The 14,981-nt window shown below is 38.4% G+C and overlaps 1 protein-coding gene across 1 annotated transcript in view; it reads left to right on the forward strand.

Moving 5' to 3' along the window:
- ELMO1 (engulfment and cell motility 1) overlaps window positions 1-14,981 on the forward strand; it is a 316,776-nt gene that overhangs the window by 84,653 nt on the left and 217,142 nt on the right. The window contains exon 7 of the mRNA XM_027665022.1: window positions 5,621-5,790. Within this exon, the coding sequence (XP_027520823.1) occupies window positions 5,621-5,790 (170 nt within the window). The remainder of the gene's footprint in view (window positions 1-5,620; window positions 5,791-14,981) is intronic.

Consider the following 14,981-nt stretch of genomic DNA (forward strand, 5'->3'; position numbering starts at 1 on the left):
ATCCTGCAAATCCTTCTTCAAGTGACTAATTTTTTTTAAAAGATGCTAAAATACTGAGAAAATTAAATTAAAGGAACTGGCTTCCTTTTTTTAATTTAATAATTTCCTGACTGAAATGGTTATTTGAACACAAACTGTTTATTTAAAAGTGGCTTCTTGGGCACTTACAAAACATGCCTTGCTCATTAACTATATACCTTAAACAGTGAGTCAAGGGGTAGCCTTTTCTGATGTGGTTTTTATGGGGCCTGATAATTTATGTTTTTCACATGTTTTTCTTTGATCCCCTGGTCAGAGATCAGTTGAGTTTTCAAACTTGTAATTTGTTTGTAGGCAGATGTATTGCATTTGTATCATGAGCAATCATGTAAATAGGGGTGTTCAGTAATAGTCATCATAGTGTTTTCTCTGAATGCTTGTACAGATAGGAGGAACGTGGGGTTTTATTTATATGTGATCTAAACAAGTTTTTATAACCTGTTACTGCTTATAAATCTTAATCCTTTATCTTTAAGTAAATGTTTAGGATTTGGTCTATGATCTTTGCTCTACAACTGCCTTAATATATTCTGTAAATGCATAAATTTTTGCAGTTCTAACCTATGATTGTGCTTATGTTTATCATGTAATGGTAAATTAGTTGTTAATTGGACTTTATACCAGAAGCATTGACCATGGAGGTCAGTAAGCTACTTTTATATTTGTCTTCTCATAGTACAAGACAAAGATTAGAGAAGTGAAGTTGGGTTTTGTCTTTTTATAGATAAAGGTTTCATTTCGTTTTTTCAGGTTTCCAAAGACATGTTTTGAATAGTAAGCAAAAAGGATTGTTTCAAATGCAACAAGAGGGAAAAATGCTTCTAAAACATTGAGAAGTGGCTACTGATTGCATAAACTTATTTTAGACATATTTAGATAATACATATGATTATGCATCTGTAATGCTTTTGTCATTGATTTAATAAGTGACTCTAGATGTGACCATTTCTCTATTTCTACTCCCATAATTGCGTATTGTGATTCCATGGGACTGCTCAATGTGTCATGTCTGTACGGGGCTTTAGATGTGGAAATTGTGCTTCAGTATTCATGTAAAAGATGTTAGCAATTAATTATGTACTAATTAAAATGGAATCTTATTACCTATCTGGTATCAGACACTAGTCAGTCTTGGTGGGTCTGTTGAATCTGGTATGTGCACAATGACAATTATGTAACATATCGACTCCATTGCTCTGTGACATGTATGCAGTTCTAGGTGAAGTAGCAATAACAATGCAGGAAAAAGCAGCAGTTTAAACCACCCTGGCGTTTCAACACTGAGCAATTTCAATTAAACCACAGAAATGCACCTGTTTGGTTAGTACAAAAGTGTATTTGATAGTTACTGATGGTCTGAATGCCCTTTTTCTAGCAGAATGTTGACTAATGTGACAGGAATCTGTAAAGGATAAAGAAGACAACTAATTACATAGGGGTAAAACAGCAATTTGAATCAATGGTCCAAATTTCTTCATTAGCACATTCATGTTTGATAGTGGTTGCTTTTGGATCTATGACCTCCCTCTCATCCTTACTCGTTATGTTTTGTTCTCTGTAGAACCCTGAGTATGTCTGGTTAATAAGTTGCTTTCAAAGTTTGCACAAAGTGTTCGGTGGCAAAGAAATGATAATTTGATTGGTAGAATCTCTTGTTAGGATGATCTTGGGATTCTTAACCTCCAAATGGCTATTTAAGTCTCTAAGCAAGTCACATTTTGGATTTAGGTCATTAGTTTTCTCTTTAAGCTGACAATCTCATCAAGCTGCTCCTTTTAAGCACTTGCTACTCCTATGGGCAACCTTTCTGGATGTCCTTGGAGCAAGTAATTTAAGACTAGACATGCAGTTTATGCCACTTGACAGCCTTTTGAAATGCTGGGGCTTCAACAGCATACTGTTTTAGAAGCTTCCCTTCCTTCCCTTCTTCTAAACAGGAGAGCAGTTAATTCTGCCTTTCATTTACTTGAGCACCCACATTTCTGTTAATTCCCTCTAATGATTCTCAGTTGTGGAGGTTTATATATATTTATTCTTACCTGAATGATATTTCAGTAGGAGTACAGACATGGCAGCCAGCTCTGCTATTGCTTTAATGAGCTGTGCTCTCCTGCCCATCCACTGATGGCTTGTAAATCATTAAAATGGCTCTCTGGTAAACATTCAGAGCATATTTCATCTGGGTTTCATTTTTTAATGCAGTTATAAGTGAGCTGTACATTCCATGAGCACGTATGAGTGCTATGGCAACAAGAACTAGGAGATTTGTGAGAACTGCATGATGTTCATCAAAGCAGTATATTCACCCATCAGGTATTTGGGACAACAACATCCAGTGTGACTTTTGTCCATGTTTCCAGTGAGACATATACCAACACTCTTGCTAAGATAAATATTTGTTTGCCCTTTATTCAAGATTTCCTTTGCCCTTGTCCGTTCTTTTTTCTTCCAATAGTAGAAGGAGCAAAGTTTCTTGGATGCAGTGTCTTGCAAAACTTATTTAATGGAAGAAAACTACAGCTTTGTGTAAACCTTGGTGATGGAATATTGACATAGCCAGATAAAGCCTATGATGATAGTAAGTGCTCTTTTATGTGCTTAAAACAGGGCTGAACCCCTTTTGTAGCATGGATTTTTGTGCTCTGTAGAGGGTACCAAGCTGTGTCTGAGTGAATATTTTGGTTTTAGTCTGGTGAATTTCAAAGCTACTGTGGAGGAAAGAGGATTAACATAGCTCTGTTGATAGGTTGGTCCTGCTCATGCTGCTGTTGTGCACTGTAGGTGAACTGTTAGTGCACATCCCTGTACTGGTGTTCTCAGTTTGGGGGAGAGGTAGGATTAGCTCTTTCCATGCTTGGTATTGTTATGTGTGTAATGGAGCTCTGACTGGACTGGCAGCAGCAGTTCACCAGCCCAAGGTGTTCATGCTAGGGCCGGAAATGTCTCCTCAAGAGAAAGGGTGAACCACAGATAATCTGATGTCAATGTGTATGAAGAGAAGGCATTGTTTACACAGCACGTTTTTGTGTGATGTGAAGGGGTTTGGAGGAGGATGTTCTCCTGGCTCTACTTACGTGTTTTCTTGCTTGCTTTTGTGCTACACAGGCAATTGCAGTCCCTATCTGTTTGGCCATAGCTCTACTGCCCAAAGTTTGCCTACTCAGACTTAATGGTGAGCAGCTCAGGAGAGCCACTCAGTCACACTGAACTAGCTGTTTTGTTCATCTTTTCTATTGGTTTCATTTTCACTGAGTTCAGGAACTTTGAGAGGACCAGGTTCCCATGGAAAGCTGGAAGAGCTGTATCCTTCAGTAGGCAGATAGTGGGGATGGAAACTTCCCAAATCTATGGCAAGTAGAAGGCATGTCCACAGATCTTAATGAACTTAAGGTTAAATTTGAGCAACCATGTCCAAAGTCAGAGGAATGCAGCTGCCATGGCAGTACTGAAGATTTTTCAGTGTTTCTTTTCTGAGGTGGTCAGGAATTCAGGTATTGCATGTACTCTGAGAAACGGTAATGTTTTGAGGATGCTTTGCATCTCTGAGTCTTCTTGAGTTTTTATAGTGGGGAATCTAGAGTAAGAAACAGCTCCATGAATGAGGAAATTTGGTAAGGTAGGTGTTGGCTGTTGAACTTCTGGTTCAGGTAATAATAGTTGCTCTGAGTTTTTGTAGCTAATTATACAAGAGTACTTTAGCAAGATTTTCTTCACCCTCTCTGATGAAGGAAGAGAGTTGGAGGAAGTATTCTGTTGTTACCCTGGAAGTTGAAAGTTAGTGATGTCTGCTTTTACTTTTTCCATGGGCTTTGACAAATGGTTTACCCTAGCACCTACTTTAGCTTGAGAGATACTCTTCTAGTACCATTTGAATAGATGTTGCCATTACACAGAGACTCTATAAGCCCTTGTTTCCCCATTAGAACTCAAATCCATTGGTAGAGTAGGTAACTTAGAGTGGCAGAAAGACCTTTTGGATGACAGGTTTCTGCCTTTTTATAGGTAATGTAACTGCTATTGGTAATGTAACTAAATGCTAAGCTGCGTCACCCTATACTTTAGGCATGAAAAAGCTCAGGACTGAAGATATTCCATTTCTTCTCAATACTCTCTTAACTGAAGACATTAACCACAGTTATACTAACTAGAAGGTATTTCCTCCCTGTACACGCTCCTTACCACATAGGTTCTGACCAAATGCTGACTGGAGACCATGCATTAATTTTTCTTTGTAAAAATGAGAAGTAACAAACCTTGCTGAGGACAGTGGAACACTTACTAATATTTTTTGAAGCAATCAAAGTTATGTAGCTAGGAAGCTGTATCTGTAATGACACAGTGCTGTTTTTTTTCCTGGGCTCCTTGTTTAAATGTTCACTTGCACTAAAAATGACTACTATCTCAGGACCTTGATCTACAGAGATGACCATCTCTGTGAAAAGTATATTCATTACTTGAACAGAAAAGGAATTGTCTGTCAGCACAGCCCTTTCTTCTATATTTCTTCTCCAGCTGAGACAGAATAAGCATCATCTCAGAGAAAATAACTCTCAGCAGAATTTACATTTAATTTGTTTTCCTAATGACACATAGCCTCTCATTCAGCTTTCACTGAGTGCGGGTAAGAAATGAATTTGAGGAAATAGAGTTTTGCAAATATCTCTATACATAATGAGGAGGATTATTTTTCTAAGAAAAGTATTGTCTAGCTAGCTATTAACTGAAGCTTTTGAATATTCTGTTCAGGTAAGTAAAAGCATCAAATTGAAAACGTGAGATATATTTTAAAGTATTTGCATGGCTAAAGGGAGAGACAATTTAATATGCATTATTTAAATATTTCTTTAGCTTTTTATCACCGATGTCCATTTTAAATTTCACTCTCTCATCCTCTATTTAAAACATTAATAGGCAGAATAGCCTAACATATGAGGATATTGAACTTACATAAAGATGCATGACAGATAATATCATAGTATTATGTGGAAACTAATTATTCCTATACTCCTCATTGAGAGACTATGTGAGTTTTTGAACTCACTGACTGTGAACAAAAGAAGAGGGGGAGGAAGGAGCAGAAGATGTGAAGCTGTCCTCTATTTATATAATCTGATTAGGACAGTGTATGGTCCTTGTTGTTAAAGATCATGAGAAATGTGTAAACTGAGTAAGCATTGACAGGAAAAGATGTGCCGCTGTTATTATACGGAGATTGTCTGATGCAATTTGTTTTATTTTGATCTCTGCTTTTATTGATGTGGCACATAAGCTCTTCAAGCCAAAGGCCGTCTTTTGTAATGCTTCCCTTTTACCTGAGACAATGGGATATCTATCCATTGCTCATCTAATGATTCTACAAGAGTCCGAATAATTATAGGTAATAATGGAGTAATACACAAGTAATATACTTTTAAGAGAGTAATTTGTATTTGAGCTACTTTTCTGAGCATGGAAGTGTTAAGTATCATTGGGATTAAACATGGCTATTGTTCCTACTTAATCTAACATTTTTTTCATGATTTTCATTGTAACAAAATCTTTTTTGTTGTTTTTGTTTTTCTGTGTTTTGTTTCTCTCTTAGGCTCAAAATGCACAGCAGCTCCATGAGAGGATACAGTCTTCTAGTATGGATGCAAAGTTAGAAGCACTGAAAGACTTAGCCAACTACTCACGGGATGTTACATTTGCCCAAGAATTTATAAACCTCGATGGCATTTCCCTCCTAACGCAAATGGTTGAAAGTGGCACAGAGTAAGTATTCTGCTTAGACTGATGTTTCTTCTGTATGGGGTGACTTCCTGCTCACTTTCTGAGTGCCTGACGTATTTCTGTATACAACTTCTAAAATTGTATAAAATTAAATATCTGATGAGTTCTGGGCTTCTAGGATAATATATTAATTATCAATCAGAATATTTCTGTTTTAATTTGCCCTAACAATGGCTAGTGGAGTCTCGGGGTGAGCAAACTAGGAAGTCACAAGTACCCTCTGTGCCATAAAATTTTGGGAGACTGAGGTCCTAGTTTCTTCTCTACTACTAGAAATTTGATAAACCATTGATAGTATATTTAAAGGCTGATATATAAGTGAAGTAATCTGAAAACCATGTTTTAAATTTCACATTACTGAGAACATGTGGAGTAAAACTCACATGTAAAAAGTGCATTACTTTATTTCCATTTTTTTATTGTTTTGATCCTAGCTGGGATTTTTCAAATAGCAGTGGTTTTTTTGACATGAAGTTGAAAGCTAACCACTGAAAATACACTTATTCTTTACCAGAACACATTATTTCACCGTTGGCGATGAAACTCAGGACCGTAGTCCTGAGTGAGTGTCCATTGGCTTAATGTGGATTGTTGCACTCTTAAATTATGTTCTAACATTAGACTTTTGCTTTCAAATAGGAGTTTTAGTCCTTTGCAGTCAGTGTCAACCTCTTGTACACATGAAGAAATCATCAATACCCGTGCCCCTTTTGGAGAGAAAGAAAATACTCTGAAAGTAAATTTCTTATTCGCTGGTGGTATTCAGTCTTGTGAGCCAGACTCCAAAAGTAAATTACTGAAATCAGTCCAAATCCCCTCACAAAATTTGCTCATTTTCCCTTGGATTCAATGAAGTAAATAGTGTTAGGAGGTAAAGCTAAAGTACTAACTTCGAAATAGACCACAAATGGTCTCTGAGGGTCCCATACAAGATATACTGGGGATCTTCCACAGAAAAATTAACTACTTTCTAGAATCCAGTAGTCCATAGATTGGGCAATGTAAAAGCATGCTCTAACTGATCCCTGCCTGTCATGTGGTCAATGTTTTATTGGACTCTGAATCCCTATTGCCTAACTCCAGCTATATACTACATTTCCAATAGCTCGTGGTTTCATCTTCAGCATTTTGGGGCTATGGTCATTTATTTTTTGCAGTGATGTGGTCTGTGGCACACATCACATGTTATGCCACTTTAAAAAAATGCTTCTAGTTATCAAATTTGTCAACCTGTCTTATATTCCTATAATATTTATTGTTTAGGGACCAAATTAGGTTTAAAAGCAAAGACAAGTTTAAGTTTATGTAAACACATGTACACAGTTGCTGTACAAATTAAGAAATATACTGAGTGGGCAGGCTCATATGTGCCTATAAAGATGAGAACATAAGCAAATTAAAAGTCACTGCCCCCGTGGTTTATTCATGACTCTATTTAGGTTAAATAGTTTAACTTACTCCACTGCAGAAGGTATTTAAACTAAAGCACTTTATTTTCTATTGAAACAGACAGGGAACATTAACATTTTTTATAAGCGTTCCTTTTAGCTGCACCAAGGCTAAAGGAAGTGCCCTCCTCACCCTTCAGATGTGTTTGTACCACTGTTTTGTTAGCTATGGGATGAGCCAAGTTGCAGCAGACTGGTCTGGATTAAAAATAACTATTTGAGAGGGAAACTATTTCAGGCAGCAGCACCACTGTTGAAAGAACTGCTCACAAACTCCACCCTGATAATAATTCCTGACTGAAGGCATAAGTTTTCAAATCACACAGCAGACTTGTAAACTGGACATATGGGCAGAGTTTATTGCCTTTTTTTTATTTATTTTTTTAAATTTATTTTGGAAGTGACTTGCATTTGGAGGGATTTAAGTCTTTTCTGTAATGTGTCATCAAAGATGCATTGATCAATCTACCTATCTACTCTATTTATCAGTGTTTCTGCCTGTGGGGAGAAACACACTCTAGTTTGGACATTGGACAAAGACTCAGATTGTAAGAGTTTTCAGCAGATTCACTTGCTGATGAACTCCTGGTACTCACTGCAGGCTTTAGTGTTCAGCAACCTAGATGTTCTGCAGCCCTGAGGGTGTCAGCAGGTCAGGTTTTTCCAAGTCTGGTTTTTCGAAGGGAGTTGTAAAGCAAGGACATCTGTGCTACACTGTACGTTCCCTCCTGCTTTTATACTGTGCATCACTGGCTGATGAGTGCATACTTAACAGAACTTTAAATTTAATGAAAGTAGCAAACGTGCACAGGCTCAGCAGCCTAAGCCTACCATGGTGCTGCTGTTTTCTTTTCTCATCTGACTTCAAACTGATGAACCAGTTTCTCCTCTTCAGGGTCTGACACTTCTTGCTATGTCAATACACTGAGGTAACAGAGAAACTACCTCAGAAGAACTGTTTCTTTGGGTGGCTAGTTTTTGGTTTTGTTTTATTTTTTGGTGGTGGTTTTTGGTTTTGTTTTTTTCGGTTGGTTGGTTGATTTTTGGGGGTTTTGTTGGCGTTGGGGGTTTTTTTGGAGTTTGGTTTTTTTTTTTTTTTTGGTGCCCTAGACTGTCAAGGAAAAGCAACTGGGGTCAGTCAGTTGTCCTCTTATGTTGTCTGTTCCTGTTTTTGCTTGGACTATCTGGAGTACTATTAATAAGAGGTCCCCTGCAAGGTGCTTGCTGAAGGTACAAATCAGACTGAAGACCTGCTTGCCATTAGCTCCCACTCTGGGCTGAGCACCCTCAGCAACGTGTGGTGTGTGGCTGAACAGGTCACCTAAATGCTTCAGAAGGAAAACCTCTTCTCTCTCCTTTGCCTTGCACCAGTACTTGCCCATGATCATTTAAGTGTCAATAGGTGAACCTACCTTGTTTAAGTGAGGCTATGGCTCAGCCATAGGGCTGGAAGAAACATAATGGCTTGACGCCATTGAGAGATGATCCAGCTCCCTACCCCCTTCTCCCATTTCTTGTGTGTTAACCTCTGCTCTTCAGCCCAGTCTTGCTTTCTTCCTGGAGTTGGTTCTGGTATCTGAGTGTTTTAGAAAGGCAATCCAGCCTTGTTAGCTTGTTGCACAGTTCTAATTCTGTTTTGAGGAGTTAGTTTTCTGCTTGGTTTGAGACTTGAGGAAGCAAGAGAGGAAATGGACATGAGTGGATGCAGGAAAGGCCCTTTTTCTGTGGCAGCAGACCACTACATTGGCTTAGGTGTGTCATTGAGCCACGACCTGAGAGCAGGCATGTTGTGAAATAGTGTGAGAGTGGCTGTCTCTGCTCTTGTATTGCGCTCTAGGTATTGGCACTAAGACCCTGAGAGGATCAGCAGGAATGGGACATACCCCTCTATGTGCTTTCCCAGCTGCCTGTGGGTTAATGCAGCTGAGAACAGCCCTGCATCTGTAATCCCAGGCTGAGTGGTGCCTCTGTTCACATGTACTGCAGCTGTGCTAAAAATTGGTGAATTTTGTTAATTCAAGCTTTATTCTCTATTTTCCCCAAAGGGGCAGGCAGTGCTCATTAGAAGTACCATCATGCTCAGTGCAAAGTTACTCTGAGGTTTTCTTCGCACGTGGAACTCATGTTAGAGGCAACTCTTACGTTATAATTTGAGGGTGTAATGAAGTTTTAGTGGGCAGCCTCTGGAAAACAAGACTCCAACTTTTTGCATAACTTTCACTGAGAAAGAGGCCTATGCTTTATTTATAGTTGACGTTATTTATTGTACTTCTTAGTCATTATTTCAGTGAAGCTGATGACTATAAAAGTACAGTAATGAGAGTAAGAGAATGTAAGTCCCTGGATTTCTAATTACTTCTGCTTCATTTTGCAGGTGATGAAAAGAAGTAGTAATATAAAAAATTGACAAGAACTAACAGTGTTTCCTAGTTAATTTTCCATATATTACGTTCCTGAATATTGAAGAAAATTAGTATTTATTAGAGAATAGCCTTTCCAGTTTCTTGCTGAAAAATAAGAAATTGAGAGAGTTTATTTTTATTTTGTTTATGTTGTCAAAAGTGGTTTTAATACTATGTGTAGTTACCATAATTTGGGCCAGATCTCCTTGAGTGCCTACTGCTTAGAGTAAATACACTGTAGTCATGGTTTGTGCTGGGACAAAGCCATAGGAGTTGGTGGTAAGCAGATTATAGGGTGTATGGGGCCCTAATGAAGCTGAGAGTGCATCTTGTCTATATGAAAGTATTTATATCAGCAGAAATGCAACATATTTCACAAACTGTCCACATGTATCTTGATCTTGTTGATTGAGATGGCTTATCTTTGTTTTTCCTACAGGCTCAGTTTTGATTCCACAGGATTGCTATGAGTCTCTTACTAACTGAAAAAGAAAAAAAAAATAGATGGTTTTATGTTTATTTTTGTGGTTTGGGTGATCTATAAATTATAGCAGAGACTGCAAGACAAGTTAGGTCATGAAGAAAAAGTAAATACTGATTTCACTTTATAATTATTCATGGTGTCCAATAATTTCTCAGACTCTGTGCATTTGTAACACCAAAGAGTGGGATGGGTGTGGACACAGTTATTTTCCTTTTCTTAGACTTTTCAGAAAGAGATTTCCATAGCACTCCTAATGCTAAATTTTTATCTGAAGCCAGTTCATGCCCAGTTAAGAGGAGCTGAATATGCAGTCCGTTTGGCTGGATGTACAGACAGTGTAAAGGGGAAGTGTAAGAGTGTCCTACTTCCACTTCCCCACCCCAGACAACAATGCCCTAAAGTGAGTCAGAAGGAGAGCAATGCTATTAAGTCCTAGTTATCATAATGACTGAGGAAAAATATGTTCAGGAACCAAGCTGGAAGAGTCATGTCTCCTTGCTGCCTCGTCTGAGATAACATAGTTTGCTCATTCAGAGCTGCATTACGTAGTCAAGCCTAGAACTTGTATTTCAAAAAATCCTGTCTGTATAGATAAATAGTCTTTTGTGACATAGCAGAAGACTGGAAAAGTTATGGGTTTTTTTCTTGATGTATCAGGAGAGTTGTGTGACTGGGACAGACTCACAGCCTTCCTTAGAAGGAAAAAACTCTTTGTAGTGCCCTATAAAGCAAGAAAAGGAAATGTAATTCACACGCCTAAATAGTGAAAGACCAGAGAGTTGATAAAAGGAATCTGTATTTATTTTTGATAATAGTAGTAATAGTAATCATCATCATGATCTCATGACTGGGAGGAAGGCCTATGCAGAATTTTCACCATTTTTTTAATTGACATTATCTTGATCTCTATCACTTGTCACTTGGCTGAAATAACACATAGTTTTTGCCAAAAAAATGAGACTATGCTGAGCCTAGCTGTCTTGACAGTAACCAGAATTGTTTCTGCTGCTGTTGAGAAGATTGTTCTCCAGACTTTTGCTTCATCGATGACGTTGTGCTGAGCAGCTTTATAGTCATACAGCCATGGCACAGGACCACACTCGTTGATACTGCTTGGACAAGATTGCAGATAGCCTGGTTTTAATTTTAAGATAGTTGTAATTGCTTAGTGTGCAAACTGGAGAAAAAAACACTTGCTTTAAATTGTGATGGTTATTAATTTTTGTCATCCTCCTATTGGAAATAATAAATGCAGCCAGATCAAGTTCATGTAAGCTTCTAAATAAATGTATATTGCTATGTTTTTTGAGTCTTGACGAAGAGGAACTTTCTATTGAGCACATATGGTTGTAGAGTTGGCAGCTGTACAGCTGGAAGTCTCTGGGACAGCAATTGTGCATGATTTAAGGACAAATTGCATTGTTCAGTGAAATTCTAGCTCTTGGCTTGTCTTACAGAGATAATACTGTATACCAGCCCAGTGGAAAACTGAAGACAAATTGGTTTGGAATTATTCCGACTTTAACACACTTTTTGGGACAGTTGCTCGCATACCTGCTGATGGTTTTTTCCATCCCAGTCTGATGAGTATTTCAGTAGTGCTGTCAAAACGTTTAAGCCAGCATTGCTTACAGTCACTTGTTCCTATCCTACTTCATCTGAAGAGTTATGCCAGTATAGTTCCTACCAAGCTGGACAAGAAAATTGATGTAGATTATGCAAAGTGACAGTAAAGGCTACTTTTAATGCCATATTCCTTAACCCAGTTCACTTCCCTGATTGAGCTCACAGCGTTGCCCCAGAGAACAGTTGTGCAAGTGCAACTCAGATACATGGAAAACGAATTTTCAGAGGATATGAACAATACTAAACTAGTAAGTTTTTGCCACTGTATAAAAAGTAGTCCTTTTCCACCCTTCCTGCTCCCTCTCTTGGTCAGCTCCAATGCTTCACAGCCATTTCTATGAAACTTCACCAGGAAGCATAGATTACTTAATCCAACATTGCTGCCCAAATCAATTCTTGTCCAGCAGGAGTTTTATGGAATCTTCAATTCTTAGTGTTTCTGTAATGTCGGGAGAGGATGACTGAGGCAAAAATCCAAAAGAGTGTATAAAATCAGGTAATGCTACTGTGGAGATGGTAAGGGCAGGAGAATGAGAAAAGGCTGCAGCCCTATCTTTCGGTGCAGTTTCCATAAAGGAAGCAAGTGGAGTAGGTTTTCTTTTTTTATTGGTTTGCTTTTCTCCTGCTTGTTCTATTTTGGGTTTATTTCCCCATCCGTCTTCAAACTTGGATCGTACCCTCCCTCTCAGCACACACAAGTATAATTTCTCTTATATCCTTTACATATACATAGCACACCCTGTATGTTTTAGATAAAAACCTCATCTAAGATTGAGCCGTCAAAGATCACATCTTTGGAGAGGGAGAGCTGATGCTCCCTGCACTCCCCTCTCACCTCCCCCCTCCCCCTCCCCCCCGCCCAAATACTTTTTCTCTAGGTTGTTTTCCTTACTTTGCCTGTGTTTGGGAATATTAACATTTAAATGACCCCTGTTAAGTGGTGATATTAACACCCTGTTGACAGGAACGGGAAGGAGGAGAGGAGACAGTTATACTGGGTTTTGTTTGGCAACCACTTCTGTGAAATGTGATAAAAAGAGTAATTCCAGCAGTGAATTTATATTTCCAAATATTCTCCAGAGTACCAAAGTGTATAAAACCAATTTTTTTCTTTTTGTTAACTCTAGGCAAAAGTGTAGTATTTGAGAAACCGACAAAAATAAGGAGAAGAGCTTAAAATCTCTGCTTCTGTGACTTTCCAGGATGTTTTTGTCTCTTGGACTGTGGTGACTCTCAGTACTGCTGAGTAACTTAATAATAGTTTTGCACATTTCATCCAAATAACTTATTTCAACCCCAGGCCAGACTGATTCCTGGACTTAATTTATATGTGATAGCTGCACCTGCTACAGACATAAGCCAAAAATATGTACTTGTCTTGTATTCCTAAACATTGCTTGTTAGCCAGAATTTGTGCTATCCTTGTGTTTGCTGAAAAGAAGTAGCCAAACAGTGATTTACTGTGCTTAGCAGGTCATTCATCCATCATGCCATCAGTTTTCCTGTATAGGAGGAAGTTTTTGTGAAATCTTCCACCTTTGTTAATAGTGGTCCTCTCTGGGGTCATACTGCATGAAAAGCTTTTATCCTAAGTGGCACTTAATTACTATTCTACATTTACTTAAGCAGTGCAGGCTCAGAAACATTTGTTGTGGTGAAGTGGTGTGACTGCTTGGAATCTTTAGCTCCAGTGGGTCCGCACTGGCTTCCACAGTGTGACAACATTTCAGTTGTTCTTCCCGGTGCAGACAAACCCTTATTGTGCATTGTAGGTTACCCCAGTTGGGGTTTAGATTTGAGGTATCTGGTCTTTGTGCAGCAGTTTTTGCATGTGAACAGGTAGGATTTGGTCCAGTCAGGTCCCTGATAACCTGTGTTCCATTGGAAACTGCTCAGGATTTTACCTGCAGTATTTGAGCAAGTAGTAAGTCTCTATGTCTTGGAGAATTCCAAAAGGAACTGCTGCTCCTTGGGATTCGATTGGAAGTATCACAAAGTTCCTTTGAGGCCAAACAGGGAACATATCATGGTAGCAAAATGTCTAACCCAGTAATTTGTCATTCATGTTTATTTTGTATTATGCTGGCATTTCTGTTGAGATTTCTCCCTGTATAAAAATTACTGTCTGTTTTTGTCTTTCACCACTGTAGAATCTCAACCTTTCAAAACTGCTATTTAATTTACCCTCATAACGTTTGTTCTTTGGCCGTGGTTTTGTTCCCATTTGTGCAAGTGCAATTGAGGGATGGTTTCTTAAAAAAAAAAAAAAAAAAGATAAATATAAGTATTGAGCTAATTACAGTGTCTAGATCAGTAAGGCTTTCAAGCAGTTTTGACCATACCTGTGGTAACTCACCAAGAAGGCTTTTATGGAACTGTTTGGTTGCTACCACAGAGTCAGACCTCTGGAAGAAACAACAGTTATGTATATATAGAAAGAGGAAGGCTGATGGAGGTGGCAGACTGTACTTAGTTCCTTTCCAGACTGACTTGCTGGAAGAGATAGCTTGGCTACTCCTTCAGCAGTGACTTTTGCATGGTCTACGAGTGAACATGAGAGGAACTCCTGCTCATGCCAGGTCCTGCTCTGTTACGTTTTGTTTTGATGATGGATGAAAATAGCATACACTCCTTTAGAGAACAGCCTCCACATCTTCAGTAGTAAAAGTCTATCATAGTCATGCTGTCCTGTGTTGCTGCAACATTTGATGTCCTGGATTGATTCCTGCTTTAATCACAGCAAACCAACAGAGATCAGTAGAAATGGTTTGGTTTAGTGCAAGTGGTTATCTTTGCTCTGGAGTAAAAGTTTTCTTTGTATTACTTCACCAGAAAAGTCATATAATTCAGTTATTTCTGCACATTATACTAAATTTATTTTTCTTTTACTTCGCACATCTTCTGACATCAAGTTAACTGATTGCCAGTTAACTCATGATGAATAAGAGTTCTGTAAATGCTAAGAGAGTTGCTGTCTAAATTTGTTGTTCTAGGCCTCACACTTTTATTCTTTAATCCATGTCTCAGTCATGGAGAAAATTCTGATTATAGCCTATGGGGAAAACCTCCTACAAAACCCAGTCTGTCCTTTGAAGTGCTACCAGTTGGCAAACACCACACTTGTTTCTCTATCAGACAAACACAGCACCAATTTTACTTGCTGCTTAGCTGAAGTCAGTACATGGATGAAAAGCAGCTCTTTTAAAACTGACC

This window comes from Corapipo altera, unplaced genomic scaffold, assembly GCF_003945725.1.
Source record: "Corapipo altera isolate COAL_440 unplaced genomic scaffold, ASM394572v1 89, whole genome shotgun sequence".
NCBI classification, from domain to species: Eukaryota; Metazoa; Chordata; class Aves; order Passeriformes; family Pipridae; genus Corapipo; species Corapipo altera.